This window comes from Dermacentor variabilis, chromosome 5 (assembly GCF_050947875.1).
Source record: "Dermacentor variabilis isolate Ectoservices chromosome 5, ASM5094787v1, whole genome shotgun sequence".
Lineage (NCBI taxonomy): Eukaryota > Metazoa > Arthropoda > Arachnida > Ixodida > Ixodidae > Dermacentor > Dermacentor variabilis.
The window spans coordinates 176,023,509-176,039,885 of NC_134572.1; the positions used below are offsets into that span (position 1 = coordinate 176,023,509).

The window sequence follows — 16,377 nt, forward strand, 5'->3', positions numbered from 1 at the left end:
GGAAGCTCGAGGAGCGGGACATGCATTTCATCGCTAAGCTCCTTCACACGCAGCGAGAAAGGCTGTCTTATACACGGACGGTTGCGGAAAAGTGTAGCATACGTCATATCGGTAATGGTATTAAAACATGGGTGTTCAGGAATGGAATGCACTTTAAGGAAATAAGTAAAGCTGACGTATGATCTCTGTAAGTGGAGCGGCCACTCATTCGATTCGGCATATAGGTTTTCGATCGGGCTTGTTCTGAAAGCACCAGTGGCTAGGCGGATACCTAGATGATGGACAGGATCCAGCATCCTTAGCGCGCTCGGGGCGGCAGAGTTATACACTACGGCCCCATAATCCAATCGTGACCGTATTAGTCTCTTGTAGAGATTCATTAGACACTTTCTGTCAGTACCCCACGTAGTCTTGGATAGAAGTTTCATTAAATTCATTGTTTTTAGACATTTTTCTTTCAGATATTTGATGTGTGGAATGAAACTGAGTCTATCGTCAAGTATAATACCTAGGAATTTGTGCTCTTTGTTGATAGGAATTTGTTGTCCACACAGTTCTAAGCAAGGATCCGGGACCAGGCCTCTCTTTCGTTTAAAAAGAACACAAGAACTTTTGTGAGGATTGATTTTAAATCCGTTTTTCTCTGCCCATTTTGATACTTTGTTCAAACCAATGCTGTACCTGTCTCTTGCACACTGCGAGGTTACAGGATTTAAAAGCTATTTGAATGTCGTCCACATAGATAGAGTAAAAAATGGCCGGTGGTAATGAAGCACGAAGCGTGTTCATCTTCACTATAAAGAGCGTGCAGCTAAGCACGCCTCCCTGGGGTACACCAGTTTCTTGTGTAAAAGGACGTGACAGTACATTGCCGACTTTTACACGGTTTGTGCGATTGAATAAATAGCTTTCTATGAGATTTAGCATATTACCATGAATGCCCATTTCTGCCAAGTCCCTTAAGTATCCGTAGTGCCACGTTGTGTCGTAGGCTTTCTCCATATCGAGGAATATGGATAGGAAAAACTGTTTGTGTACAAATGCGTCACGGATGTTTCCTTCGATGCGTACAAGATGGTCAGTTGTGGAGCGCCCTTCTCTGAAACCACACTGATGGGGATCAAGCATGTTGTTCAGTTCAAGGTAATGTATGAGTCTGCGATTAATCATTTTTTCAAATACCTTACAAAGGCAACTTGTGAGGGCTATCGGGCGGTACCTTGCCACTGAGGAAGGGTCTTTGCCTTGTTTCAAAACAGGGACCACAATGGCTTGTTTCCATGCGGTTGGAAGGTATCCCACAGCCCAAATAGTGTTAAAAAGTGCGAGTAGTGTAACTTGCGTGTCATTGTGTAGGTTTTTGATCATTTCATACATTATCCTGTCAGATCCAGGTGCAGGGCTATTGCATGCGCTGAAGGCAGCTGTAACTCCGCAATACTAAAAGGACGGTTGTATGGTTGATTTTGACGGCATTTTCTGATGAAAGGCTTACATTCTTCTATGTTTGTATTTGAGAAAGGATTGTGAATAATTTGTTGAACTTGACACGCTCTCAAAATACTCCCCAAGTGAGTCTGCCTGGTCTTGCAGTGTATCGCCCTGTGTGTTTACCAGAGGGAGTGAATATGTTTGCCGCCCTCTAATCCTATTAACCCTGTTCCTGGCTTTGGCCTCATCTCTGAATGAGTTAATACTTGATAAAAACTTGTGCCTACTTTCTCTTTTGGCCTGTCGGCGGATTCGCCTGCCTTGGGACTTTGCTTTTTTAAAGTTCATAAGATTCTCTGCAGTGGGAGAAGCGCGTACACTCTAAAAACTAAGGGAGTGCCGGGCACTCTCTTTGAGGGAGTAGCTGCTTGTCCCATATTTCACTCTCTTTTCGAGAGTAGATCGACCCTGTTTGAGAGAGAGTAGGTCAACTCCTCCGGACAGAGTTCCGTTACTCCACCGCAAGGGATTGCTAGTACTCTTCCGTAGAGTGATAATACTCTTCCCACAGGAGGGAGTGCTAGTACTCTTCCGCAGAGTGCTAATACTCTCCCCGCAGGGTTAATAGTACACCGCCAGACCGAGTACTTCTACTCCCCCAAACAGAGTGCTTGTACTCCTTCAGAACAGAGTGCTAGTGCTCTTCCCAATACCCTCTTAGCCAAGTCCTGGTCACGCATGCAGGCAGGAAATCAGATCAAATTAGGGCCGCTGATATACTGTTCCCTAGGCGGCTCCTCAGAGACACTGGCCCGATTCCAAGCGGCCTTCAGAATAGGCGTGAGCAAAGTTATGCAGGATTTTAAAGTCATTTTTTCCTGGCTATTTGCTGCCTACCGTGAGGCGTGACTGCTCTGAAGCGGCCTATGCGTATGCGTCACGAACGCCACTGAGGAGAAAAAAAGCGAATTAATACTTAATCTGCAAATATCTTCGCAAATTTCACAATCAGGAGTCACACAATCTAATTAGAATACAATTGTCAAGGGAATCACATACTTATCAAGAATCACAATCACATCATGTGACTTTGAACCCGCGTACACTCGCATTTGTACAATTCAAAACACACATCATAACCATTACACCACAGCGCCGCCACGCGCAGTCGTATTCTTTTAGAGGTTATATATATACCAAACGTATTTGATGAATCGGCTGTGTTGGGTGGGGATTCTCTGCAGTGTGCTGTGCTGTTGTGTACTGGAATACGTGTGCGTTTGCATCATTTCCATTCCTTGCTACGACTAACGAAGGAAGACAACGTAGACGACAACGTGAGAACTATTCACGGCTTGTCGTCACCGCAGGAAAATAACAAATGTGCCGTTCAGCTCATGATCGAGTGCTTTTCCAGTCCATGCATTATATGTTCTCCAAAATACGCGGATACAAAGTATTGCGCCAACCATCCACGTATGTGAATTTAATTCGCGCGTATACTGGTGAGCAACTGCGACGCCAGTACCAGGCATTTCGACGTGCCTCACGCTGCCGTGTAGGCGTTCTTTTCAAGTGCATTAGTTTAGAGTTTGGTTCAGTCCGCTGTGAGCTGTTGTCCTGCATTAGCAGCGGATCGTTAGCGTTTTGAAGCGCATGCATTCCAGCATTTGGAGACTGCTTATGCCGATAGCCGCGTCAAATGCATTGGCACGCATGTTTAAATGACTAATGTGTCCACTTGTTACGCGTGCACTGCTCGTATCCTGTGGCAGTGCTCGTTCTAAAAGCTTCGAAGACCATCTACACTCATGCGTGTGTACAATTTATATATGCACAGGATGGACTTGCCGGCTAGTTGGTTGAGCATTTTAGAAGAAACAGCGCAACACAAGGACGACGCAAAAACATGCCACACCACGAAGCGCTGGTGTGGTTGATGCTTTTTTTCGTCCTTGTGTTTGCGCTGTTTCTTCTTCCACGATACACGCACACCACAGATACGCGAAAGTTTAGGAGCATAACTGGTTAACTCTGTTTTCCCCGTTTTCTCTCAGTGTCAATGGCACAGTGCGTTGCCCGGAATTGTGCACGCTTACCCCCATATGCAGAAATGCATCATAACTTGAAGCCCATGCTTGACTTGATCTAAACGACGCAAGTCGTGAACGCACCAAAAGAAAGGCAGTGAGCGTCTTGGGGGACGTTCGCACCAGGCGTCGTTTATATCAAGTCAAGCATGAGCTTTGTATTAAGATACATTTCTGAATACGGGGGCTAGACACCTGCTTCTTCCAGAAAATGTCGAAGAAACGCCCGCCAAAACCAGGCACATTCGTAAACTTAACTAGGCAATACGAAGCTCCATAGGAAAAAAGAAGAGTGGTATTAAAAGCTTTCAGTATTTTTCTTTACTCCAAAATAGTTGCGCTCTCGTGGCTTCACTGTACAGAGATGGTGCAGCGTTAGCTAGAAAGCATGAATTTCCTAACTCCATGCCAAAATAAGCTTGTAAAATTATTTAGGTGCTAGAATCCAGGGTTTGTAGCGAGCCTTGAAAATACTTTATTTCTAAAATGCCATTTTCAAGTCATTGAAAACCCTTGAATTTTTAGAAGTACTGGAAAGTCCTTAAACTTGTACACTTGGCTAGACTTAGCAGACATTGCCAAGCGCTTTTTTCCCTTCTGTGACACTCTTTCGCATGTCACAGAAAATTGTCTCTGGAGGTAATAGAAGGAAAGCGACATCCTTAAAGTTGAAATTACAAAGGAGCTGCAGATACCAGTTTTATGCACATGGAACCGGCGACAAATGTGCTTGGAGGAGCATAAGCAGGAAGCTCAACAGTTGAGGCCTTCGAAGAAAAGCCGTGAAGAGTAAATAGAGAGCGACAGACACAATAAAAAGAAATTAGAAATGACTATTGCTTATTTGATGGTGAAAAAAGCTGAGGCAACAGATGACATCACATACACTGTAAAACCAAACAGTATTAAAAAACTGCAAATGTTGCAGGTCCAAGTAGTTAATTGTGCTATTGCAGAAAAACTTTGAGCGCTTTCTTGAAATGCTTCCTTGTGTGCGTTTAGTGGTGGGCGGTGAAAGGCAAATTAGCAGTCTTTCAAATGTTTGAAATCACTGAAATGCGATTTGTTTTGTTTTCTTTTGTTTGCATTAAAGTTAACGGTGTTCTTGAACAAGTTATTGCCTGTCCAAACTACTACACACATTGCACGAGGTCCTTGAAGTTACTGTGTCGGGGCCTCGAAAGTCCTTGAAAACCACTGAATTTTTTTCTTCAATATTGCTACGAACCCAGTAGAACAACTGTCATGGAGTAAAAACCTTGGCTGAATAGGGGCTTATACGCAGAGCACAGGAAGACTAGAAATGCAGTAGTAGGCATGGAGGGCCCTGAAAAAAATGTGCCACATCCGCTCGTCTGCCTTATGTTTCTGCACCGACTGTTGCATTTTTAATAGAAGTGCACTTTCTGTTCTACTCCAATAAACGCAACATTACGAACTCCAGTGTGGGGCAGTCCTTCAGCCAGTGCAGAACTTTTTCTGTACATCCGAGTCAGCTCGTCATTTTTCCATCATTGTAGTACAAGATTTGTTAAACTGGTTTAGCAGAATATGAGCAGTATACTCTTAAATCAGCTGTTTATTTGTATGCACAAGTTCAGGTCCTCAGTTTGGTTGCATGACAAATTGCCATACCTCAATAGATACAAGAAACAATTTTATTACAGTTTAATAAAATCCAAACAGTAATAATCACAACAATATAATGACATACATTTCTTTTGGTACGTATACAGCCCATGTCCTGGCAGTGTATAAATTCAACTATACACCGCAAGTACTGTGTCCTGACCACTATTATTCACATGTGTAAAACCATCACAGCAATTCAACAAATATCACAGTAATTAGTGACATACACTTTGTAACTGCTTTACATGAGCATAATGTATACAAATGGTCCCTGTGTACCTACACATGACTAGTGCCACCCGAGTACTATTACTCACAGGTGTAAAACCAACAAAGCAGTTCTTTACAAAATATCACAGCGCTTAGTGACGTACATGCTGTAACTCCCTTGTAGAAACCTAATACAAACACGTGAGGACACAGAAAGCTAGCAGTGGGCATACATGGGAATACCACCGCCTCAATACTAATTCACAAGTGTAAAACCAACCAAGCAGTTCTTTAAAGAATATCACAATGCTTAGTGACATACATTTTCTAACTAGCTTATATAAGCTTTATACAAACATGAGAACATACACAAAGCTAGCGGTGCACCCGCCTAGAAGTGCGGCCATCTGAACACGATTATTTGCAAGTGTAAGCTCAACAGAACAGTTCGTTATAGTGACGCACATTTTGTAACTGCCTTATACAAGCTTAGTGCAAGCACAATGCAGAAAAATATAAATTAAAAACTTGCTCTATGCATATACAAACAGATCAACACAAATGGTAAACACTGCTTTGAAGACAAATGTGACTGTGGCAAAGCGCAGTGCTGTGCCGGTTGAAATTGCCACCCACAAAAGTATTGAGCAATGCTTAAACCACAGACAATAAAGTGCTGAGAGACTGCGTCTCTAACGTAACTATTTTAATTCAAATTTCTTGAATATAGGGCTCGCTTGCAGATAAGGCATCTGATCCAACTGACCTGATTTTACACCTGCTACATGCATACAATGCACTCAGATATAACTGGTAATAATAATTATAAAAGGCATTTAAAAACTTGATAGTATGATGAAGATGCATGACTAGAAAAGTTCTGTCCTCCTCGTACTTGTTAAAAAGGTGTAAGTACGACACATGTTCTTTTTTTCCTCAATTTTCGCATTAATGGACAGCCGGGAACCTCGAACCGACACAAAAATAAAGATACTGCTATGTTAATAGTGTTATGAATAATTTTTTGCGAAAGCTTTTTTACAGACAAGTTGCAGTCTCGTTTCTGGAGGTTGAGCTGTATCTTGCAAAATAACTTGAAAAGTGGTCACATGGGAGCATGACACTATATCATAATGTTAGTTTCAGTTGACTCTCTTGCCCTACAAGTCGCTGCTCACTGTGGCCAGTGATGCAACAGCAGTGTCTGTGTGATTTTCATCACACTTCCGTCCTATGCCATTCTTACCAGAGTTGGCGGCACATAGATACCCAAATTTCGATAGTGTTGCTTTCTCAGGTGGTTGCTTTCGATTTGCTCAATATCAGTTGGCACTTCAGCTGCATCAAACTTCTTTTTTACCTCTTCAACAACAACATCAACAACAATCTTATGACACCTGTGTTGTCCTTCTAGTTGCCTACAAAGACCAGTCAATCTAGCAACAACACTGACAGTCTCTACTATCTTGTAATGGGACAGAGGTGTGTCCCACCATGTGTTTCACATTGTTGTCACTATGTGGGCTGGCTGGGGAGGCAACAACTGTAATACGTTTGCATTTACATATATTAAAGTGATGCTTGTACTGTGTTATAACACCTAACTTAGTCTTGCACTTGCTGCACAATAACACTGGCTCACAGTCGTGGTGAAAAGCTTTTGTATGTTGAGCAAATGAGTTGTATCCACTACAAAAAAGTCAGTGATAGCACACATGTTGCTCTACCAGGCCTGGTGTGGTTCCTTCGGACACTGCTGCTGATGCTGACGCGCTGCTGCTTGCCTCGTACACTGTTGCAGCTGCAGTAGACATGGCAGTCTCTGTATCTATTGCTGCCGTGTCAACTGTCATGGTAACTTCCAAGTGGTATCGGGCTCACTTCTGCAACAGAGATGTTGTTTGCCCCTTGAGGGCTCTCATGATCAGGGCCAATAATTTCGTAGGCATTGTCTCCTGCATCGAAGAACCAATAAGAACAGCATGAATTAATAAACATAGCTCTAAAAAGTACGGACATCAAGACCGGGCTTAATGAATAATACTTGCAGGAGGAGTTACACAATTGTTTGTGTATATTACAGTAAAGCCTCATCAGAAGATATTCAAGAGGCACGGGAAACATGTCTCTCGAAACCAAAAATTTTAAGACACTGAGGAGCCAGACTAGATCACTTTATTATGCATCATCACTAAAGTATGTTTTGATATATCTGAAGGAATAAATGCTCAGGGTGGCTTAAAGGGCCCCTAAACCACTTCTCGACATTTTTTGAACATTTCAAGTAAACACGCGTATCGAAATCAGAATGCCGTCACGATCGACGAAGCCAAATGCCAGAGTGCGTAGCACTGCCGGAGCACCACAATATGAAGAAAATGACCCCGTGCGCCTCTCTGGACCTATCCTGCACCCCCCAGTTTGTCCTGACGTCACCAGGCTGTCTCTGATGATGTCACCAGTTTCCGGTGCTGTCGATTGGTCGAACGAAAGTGTACGACTGCCGGCAAGGCCTGCAAGCAAATACACACACTCCTTCCTCGTCGCGTTGCGCGCGATGCCATTGTGAGCAGCCAATGGGGGCAAAGAACAGAAACGCCAACAGAAGGGTCTCCCTATGAGGCTCTTCAACACGAGTCACCATACAGTTCCGTTGTATTAGCGCCACTCCTCGCAGGACGACGGGCCAGCGCGGCAGCAACAGAGCTCGTTGGTGTTGGCCTGTCCCGTAACATTTGGAGGTGTACTAGGCAAGGAAAAGACGACACTGTCCATATGGCCTGTACCAGATGAAAGAGTAAAATGAGTGGGGACTACTTTTCGATAATCAAACACACGTAGCTCCACTATTACTGCACCGTTTCGAAAAATTCTCGTGGCTACCTGTTCATTGCCTTATTGTGTAGAACTGCAACACCGCAACTAAATTTCAGCCTCGGTGGTTTAGAGGCCCTTTAAAGAAGACATTCACAGCTTTTTAGTGACTGTAGATTGTGTTAGCTTCCTTCCCAACTTCTGGAATTTGAACACTTCACTTTGCAAGCCTTGTTTGCTCGCAGTACCTTTGAGGTGCTCTTAGACGCTCGTCAGCTTCAACTGCCGATACTTTCTGCCCTGCACTGTCCTCGTTGCCCTCCTTTTCTGGTTCATGCTAAAAGAGACATGCGCGATTGACTTGTGTAAGGATTGCGTGATCTTTACGCCCTTCGGAGCACACAAGGTGCACAAAGTGAATGTGTCTGGGTTGTGTGCCTTCGAAGTAGTGAATACTTAAAAAGTCATCCTTAGTAACAAAGGTGTCTCTTGTATACAGTATTGTTAACGTGGCAAACATCGGAAAACCAACCAAACCATTTTCAGATGCCTCTTACAACCAAGTGCATCTTGTAATGAGATTCTACTGTACTGAATATTTTTCAACTATGGATCATCTGCATGTACATATAGTCACAAAGACATGTTGTGTGGAATGGCAAATCGGGAAACAGTTCGTACTCTTACTTTTTGTCCCTAACATAAGCAGCTGATAACAATATGATAAAAAAGCAGGCAATGAGGCTAGAATGGAACATAATCCTTCAGCTCTAAACAGTTTTTTGGGCCCACATCATTCCCTCATATGACATAAGGAAACAACTTGATTGCAGTAATGGCTGCATGTGATCTGAGTTGATTGAAACAAACTATACGTAAGGTTGTCCTGCTGGTGATCCTGGCTGCGCAATGCTTCTCATGCTTTTTGGCACGATTCCTTTTTTTCCACTCCACTTTCTTTCAGATTTTCTCCCCTTTCCCTTCCCCCTTGTGTAAAATAGCACACTTGAAGTATCAAATCTGTTGAACTAACGTGTGTATCAAACCTGTGAACATGTGTGCTTCTCTGTGGTCTGTGTTGTATTTTTGCGCTGCACAATTCAATTCAAGATGAAAGATGGAACGTCCCTGCCTTTAGTTTAATTGTGTGTGTGTGTGTCTCATGTTTTGAAATATATGTACATTCAGGAGTGCCTGCATGCCCTTCTCTCCTGCTCCAGTGACGAAAAGGAGAGCGTTTATGTACCATAGTAAAAGATTCAAAGGTTTTCGCTGTGCCCATTACATCCCTTATCATATGGATCTGTCACAATACAGAGTAGCAGTGGTCCATAATACTAGCCCATCCCAACATAATTATAAATTAACACATACCGACATGCTGCGAAACAGCTGTTGCAAAGCCGCTGGTGAAGGCAATTTCCACAGCACTGCAGTGGTACAGCCGAGTTTCACCTGTATAGTGACAAATCCATATGCGTGTTAGCAACTCAGTAGTTGCTGATGGTTTCATAAGCTTTACACTACACAATAAAGGAATCTAGACAACTTTGTTGAAACAAATGCACATAATTAGGACACCACTTAAACACTAACACGATTAATTGCCCCCAATCTCTCACTCACTAAGGGATAATACTACGGAAACATCGGTGGAGAGCTCAGATTAACACAGCCCATAAAGGACAAGCGTTCTTTGAGGAAAACAGCTATAACAGCGGTTAGTTTTCTTGATCATTTTATGTGGTAGCTTTGATTTAAATGTCATGCAGTACTATAAAATACGAAGTGCCGCATTTCCAGCAGCAGAAGGCGTCGTCAGGCTATTGATACAACAGATTTTTGCACTGTTTGTCAGTGAGCCGACACATACAAAGAAAACCGAATTCACACATACATATACAGTGTCAAGTGTACTTCTCCTTCTGAAAACGCAGCCACCAGTTCCAATGTTGCTGAAAGGAAAGGTAATATAAAGTGCGAGACTGCATGGAACTGCCACTTATGACTGTAAATGTATGGTCTGCTGATTGCAGAGGTAGTCACATGCTATTTCTAGTCTCTTTTAGAAGCATTACTAAAGAATAAATTAAAATCTATTCATAAGTCACGAATTTCATGCATCCACAGTTTGGCTAAATAACTTGTGAGAAAAAGACATGTTTACCTGGAATAAAAACCTTTTTTCCTGCTGCAAAACTTTCCTTCGAATTAATGAAATAACTTTACAGTGTCATCATGCGTTTCTCGCAACTACTTGCTGGCAGTGGCGAGTTAGTGTTTATATCCGACTCATTGGGCGACAATACTGCCAAACACAAATGCTTCACGAACACGAGAACACGTCCCTCGCAGAGAATAGCAACCATATATGCCTCTGTGAGACATGATCGCACCTTTGTGGTCAAAATGTACATTAGAACGACATCACCATCTCATTAAAAAAAAAAGCTTCCGTACAAGGCAGCCGCCAACTGCATAATGTGAAATTGCAACTGATGTCCACTTACTGGTGGCCTGTGTTTGAGTCACTTTTGGCAGTTGACTGGGTGCTGAGAAATGCACGTCCTGGGTTGTCCCTGCAAAACATACAGGGTTATGTCAAATGTTGAAAATATATATATGCCGGCATTTCATCAGTCGCAAAACAAACGAGTAAACTAATAAACAACTGTAATGTAAACAGAGTACACATCATAAGATAGGCTCTCAACTGTTAATGCATTATGCAAAAAACCTAATGCATAGGAAAGACTATATGTATACACACGAAGCTGACACACAATTTAATTCGCTCTAGGTTTTTCCGTGCAGTATATTCAAATTATTATGTCTCGTGGTTAGAGCAAAATTAGTGTAAATTACGAACTAAATTATCTACCCTGGAAACTTTTCTTCAATATGCACCTGTGCGCGCTTCGAACGAGTAGCGTTGTAAAATTTACGTACATGGCATTTAACATAGTTGCTGAACACGGATTTCCTTTGCCCTGTGTCGTGTAGTGAGCTACATATATCTGCCCCCCCCCTTTTTTGTACTAGCCATACTGCGTGCCATTGCACCTATACGCACGTCAATAAACCTCACGACACAGAAATAAAAAAAGCGCCAATCACCCATCCCTGCATGTTGTAGTGGGCCTAACCTAACCAAGCATGGGCTGTTGCTTTTTATAGTAAACACAGGCACCGTGCTCATTGCAAGTATGTATCATGTCGCTAAGCAAATATGCAATTTCATTGTACCACTATTTTTTTATCACATGGATATATCTGTTGAGAGGCAAGACAAAAAGCAGTCACTTCTCAGAACTAATCAGCTTTCTTAAAACACATTTTTAACTTTTCAATGACACTTGCTGCTATGTGTTTGTCTCCAGAGAGCATACTTGATTTGACTTTCCAATCAGAGACATTACATAAATATACCATGTTAAGATGACTGCCTGGAGCACGTGAGAATTTTCATCTTCGTGTAACATACTGTATCTTGATTTTGTTGACATTTGGTCAAATGGTACGCCCAATATACCCACATACTAGTTTTCTTGTCCAAATAACATGCCAATGTATTTCGATTTTTTGGCATTGGCTCCTCTGCACTACGTGAAGTCGCGCTGCACTGGCTCTTTCACATCCTCGTGTCCTTGCAGCTGCCTTCTTGCGTTATATAAAGCGGGTGCCTGAAAAATATCGTATGCAAAAGTCAACACAAGGGCATGGTGCAAAACAACATCAAGACAGTCAACGCCATGGCAATAAAAAAGTCTTAGCTCTTAGTCTTCCTAGTGAAATGCATGCAAAACATCCAAATGACTGCAACAGTCAACTGCTAAACTAACTTCAATTTTTAGATTTAAGCAAAAAAACAAATAAACCACAGTTCATCCTTGTTTTTGATTAATGTTAGAATACTCCTGCTAATGAATAGAATATTGGTCATTTTCAGACGTCATAGGTCTGTCATGAGTCTGGTGTATCGCAAACACCACTTGTGACACATCCTAAGCACGTGCCCAGTGTGCCCCCCCCCCCCCGCACCATCCCTGGTTGTGCCACTGCTGAAGCCATAATTTCAGGATTATAGCTGCCAACATGATGCTCAGTAGGGATGAAAATATTGTCCTTCAGCTCAATGGATATATGGATGTGCCTATAAAAAAGGGCAACAAGGCTTGTTATGGCAAGCTTACCCACATTTCAATACTAACAAGTTCACTGCGGCCTGCATCTAAGCTTACTAAAAGGCATGAACTTATTTTCATGCATGAGGTGCGCAGTGGAGTTCATTTTTGACAGACCCGACTACTGCTGCAGTTTGAAATCTAGCATTTTAGATTCTTGTAGGCATGTAAAAGTTGCAGTTAAACCGCAGTTATTAGTTTATTACACCAACCTATTGTTCTGTGTACGACAGACTGGTAACACGGAATTAAAGCAACATTTTATTTTGATATTTTATTTCTCTACTAAAAATATTCAAGCGATAAACACATCTTGATCTGCCATGCTATAGCAAAATGCACACATTACGCTTGTAACCCCCAGAGGAAGGCTGATTTAGCTGTTCATATGACATAACTCTGACACGCCAACTCATATTAGCAAATGCACAGGCATGTCCAAAACAATAAGCGTATGCAAAGCGCCCCTGCAATTGTAATTCCACACAGCAGCCGTTATATTCGATGCCGATGAGTAACTAGCTGCTCGACAATTCACCGAGTTCGTAGACATAAGCATCCTTTCAGTTTCGCACCGTGCACGAAAACCGCAACAGGAGACAAAACCAGACCTATAATCACACCATTTCAACATGAGCAAAAACAGTTCAGTCTTAGGGATAAACACAGTGAGAGAGATTTAGTGCGCGACGGCGACGAGCGACGGCTTCGAGCGACAAAACGGGCCGTCGCTTGGGTAACACTGAACTTAGTGTCACACATTACTTCCCCCCTCTTCCTTGGCATCTGGATTGGATTGGCGCGGCTCGCTACGTGCTTGCGCGCGCTTTTCCGAGCGCAGATTGCTGTGCGCCTGGTTGCTGCACTAGGCTCTTATACAGTTGCTTTTTCGAGCGCAGATCGGTGTGCGTCTGGTTTTTGCACTAGGCTTTTATACGATCGCTTGTCGCTGCTTTCCATTCGTCGCGGCTTGGTACTGGCGTGGTACTGGCGCACAGACTTTGTGCGCGCCTGCTTTTTGCACTGGTCTTTGAACACATCGCTCGCTGCTCGCACTTGAGCAAAGTGAGCGTCGCTTAGCGCGGAAGTGCTGCGCCGCGGGCGTACCGTGTATGTAAGCGCGCAGCAATGCCGAGAAACATTCATGCAAAAGCAAAGGGTCAGAAAACTGCGCTTTGTTTTCCATTACTTTGTCATGTGCCTTCACACTGGGTAGCGCCGAGCGATCGCTTCTAACAAACGCAGAAATGAGTCTTTGCAGCGCGTGTGGCCATTAATTGACTCCCACCCCACAGCCATGTGAGGTGCGACTCCAGCCGCGGTGCAGTTACTCTGCAGCCGGCGGAGAGGAGGTGGCGCTTCACTTGCTGCCAATAACTTTCTTTTTTTTTTTTTTTTGCGTGTGAACGCCCGTGATAGCTCGTGAGGTTGTGCGGGATGAGCTGCTGGCGCGACCCCCACTCGGTGGCCCCGGGAGGATTGTGCAAATTGATGAATGCCTCCTTCGCGGCGAGCGAAAATGCAATCGAGGCCGCCTGATGACGGGCGACAACGTTCCGCCGAGCCGCCAAAATCACGGCGGCATTGCAGATCGTGGACCATGGGTATTCGGCATGATCTGCGTGATCACCGGGCAGCTCCGACTATTCAAGGTCGACAGACGAGACGCGGCGACGCCAGGCCCCATTATTGCAGCCTACGTTGAACCGTGGACCACCATCCACAGTGATGAATATGCCGCATACAACTGCATGCCGAACTTAGTGGATGCTAACGGAGCGAGCCTCAATCTGCAATGGGAAACTAAACCACAGCGTGAACTTTGTGGACCCAATCACGGGCGTTGACACGCTAAAAAATGGAATGTTATTGGCATGCAGAAACTGAAGCGCCACCTCCTCTCAGCCGGCTGCAGGGTAACTGCACCGCTGCTGGAGTCGCACCTCGCATGGCTGTGGGGTGGGAGTCAATTAATGGCCACACGCGCTGCAAAGACTAATTTCTGCGTTTTTTAGAAGCGATCGCTCGGCGCTACCCAGTGTGAAGGTACATGACAAAGTAATGGAAAACAAAGCGCAGTTTTCTGACCCTTTGCTTTTGCATGAATGTTTCTCGGCATTGCTGCGCGCTTACAAACACGGTACGCCCGCGGCGCAGCACTTCCGCGCTAAGCGACGCTCACTTTGCTCAAGTGCGAGCAGCGAGCGATGTGTTCAAAGACCAGTGCAAAAAGCAGGCGCGCACCAAGTCTGTGCGCCTGCACCAAGCAGCGCCGAATGGAAAGCAGCGACAAGCGATCGTATAAAAGCCTAGTGCAATTAAACCAGGCGCACAACAATCTGCGCTCAGAAAAGCGCGCGCAAGCACGTAGCGAGCCGCGCCAATCCAATCCAGAAGCCAAAGGAGGGGGGGGAGTAATGTGTGACACTAAGTTCAGTGTTACCGTCGCTTGAACAGGTGGCTCGGTTCTGGAAATCTAGAAATCGTCGCTCGTCGCCCAGAAGTGCTATGAGCGACTAGCCAATAGCGCGAAGCCGGAACTGGATGTACATACATCGCTCAAATACTACCGATTGTCGCGCGGAACGAGCAAATGATTCAATTTTTATACGTGCAAGGATAAGGACGTACAGCAAGACCTCCGGAAATATTTTATGCCACTTTTTATAGTAAAATCCATCAACGTAAATTACTAAAGCACGCGTCACGCGTGACTGCAGCCCTCATGCCGGCAACACCGGGGAGGCGTCGCTCAAAATCGTCGCTCGCACGGAGTACGACTTGTAGGCGACGAGCGAACGCGACAGCCATCTCCGTCGCTTCGCTTGTAGCTGCCGCGCGCAAGATCGCTTATATGGGGTTTATGCTTTTTTCAGCATAAAACATGGATTCCTCATGCGTTTTCAGTAAGTTAAAGATAACGCGCCCAACTGACCTCTTGCAGCATGCAGCTGAATGCCTGCGGCAAAGTTTCTAACTAGCACTGGTGCTGCACGTAACTTCAGTGGTCGCAGATTCCCCCTGCGCGAAACACCGTCAAGTGCGCGGTTTATTTATAAAAAAAGCATGCTGCCAGCAAAATGACGCCTTCTGTTATGTGATTCCTTCGTTCAACAGCGTTCCGTACACAGTAGACTGCCAAACTGAATAAATTCAAACACACAAAACACACGCTAATCACGCTCCGCATAGGCTCGGAATCACGGGCTGGTGAACTAACCATTTTAAGCGTCCTCGCGCCTGGCGTCTTATTGAACATACCATAGTTCTGGCAGCGTTTGCGATTTTTAAAGCTCTTACGGACAACGGCAAAGTGATAAAATCACATGCAGTTATCGCGACGACTGGCTTTTTCGATTGACATCGAGAGACAGCGCGTACGCCTAGTCCTTTGTCAATCGCGTCGGCTAAGTGCAGCGACGACTTCCTGGCGATAGCATGACATATACGGAGAATGTGCACCTAAGTTAGAATTCACTTACCGTGGAGGATTTGTTGTTATATCCAAGGCATGACGAACGACTGTCGTGTTTTCGTGGCGACGCGAGATGGCTGAAACACGATCTCCCTCGGCTGGCCTTTGCTCGCTGCACGGTTCACCTTTCTCCGGTGCTGTGTTGTTCCGCGATCTTCAGCGCGCGCGCGCGCGCGCGGTGGAGCCACTCCGAGTGAAAAAGTAGAGCGCTCGCTACGCGTTCCTTTGAACTGCGGCGGCCTGTTCTCTTAGAAGCAAAACAATGTGTTCTTTGCTCAGCGTGCATGAATGATACATTGCCATGTTCGGGGCCAGCCACCTACAGTTGAAGCAGAAGATTACGCTACGTTTTGTTTTCTATTGCCGCAAGAGTCTCTCTTTTCTATTGTCGCAAGAGTCTTTTCACTCTCTCTCTCTGAAGGGGAGAGTGAAAAGCACATTTCACTCTCTCCTTGCTGACAGAGTGAACAATGCATTTCCCTCTCCTCGACATTTTGCGAGAGTAAAACGACGCTTTGAAGAGTGAACCGGCAGTTTCACT

The 16,377-nt window shown here is 44.5% G+C and overlaps 1 protein-coding gene across 3 annotated transcripts; it reads right to left on the minus strand.

Annotated features, from left to right (window-relative positions):
- Positions 1 to 5,942: 5,942 nt before the first annotated feature.
- Positions 5,943 to 16,029, minus strand: LOC142583357 (uncharacterized). Of its 3 annotated transcripts, XM_075693783.1 has the most exons (5): positions 15,844 to 16,029; positions 11,718 to 11,860; positions 10,688 to 10,756; positions 9,552 to 9,632; positions 5,943 to 7,318 (listed from the first exon to the last, which is right to left on the minus strand). In XM_075693783.1, the coding sequence occupies exons 2-5, from the start codon at positions 11,764 to 11,766 to the stop codon at positions 7,206 to 7,208; spliced, it is 312 nt and encodes a 103-aa protein (XP_075549898.1). In that variant the 5' UTR covers positions 11,767 to 11,860; positions 15,844 to 16,029; the 3' UTR covers positions 5,943 to 7,205. The 3 variants fall into 3 exon arrangements, 2 of the variants coding, with proteins under 2 accessions (XP_075549898.1, XP_075549900.1); XM_075693785.1 differs by lacking the exon at positions 15,844 to 16,029 and having other exon boundaries at positions 11,718 to 12,245; XR_012828606.1 differs by lacking the exons at positions 9,552 to 9,632; positions 11,718 to 11,860; positions 15,844 to 16,029 and having other exon boundaries at positions 10,688 to 11,705.
- Positions 16,030 to 16,377: the final 348 nt, after the last annotated feature.

Coding starts and splice junctions, on each gene's coding strand:
- LOC142583357 (XM_075693783.1), bottom strand. CDS start 11,766: ATGCCAAAAAATCGAAATACATTGGCATGTTATTTGGACAAGAAAACT. Junction 10,757..11,717: donor TTATTTGGACAAGAAAACTA/GTATGTGGGTAT, acceptor TATGTTTTGCAG/GGACAACCCAGGACGTGCAT. Junction 7,319..9,551: donor AGCTGTTTCGCAGCATGTCG/GTATGTGTTAAT, acceptor TCTTCGATGCAG/GAGACAATGCCTACGAAATT.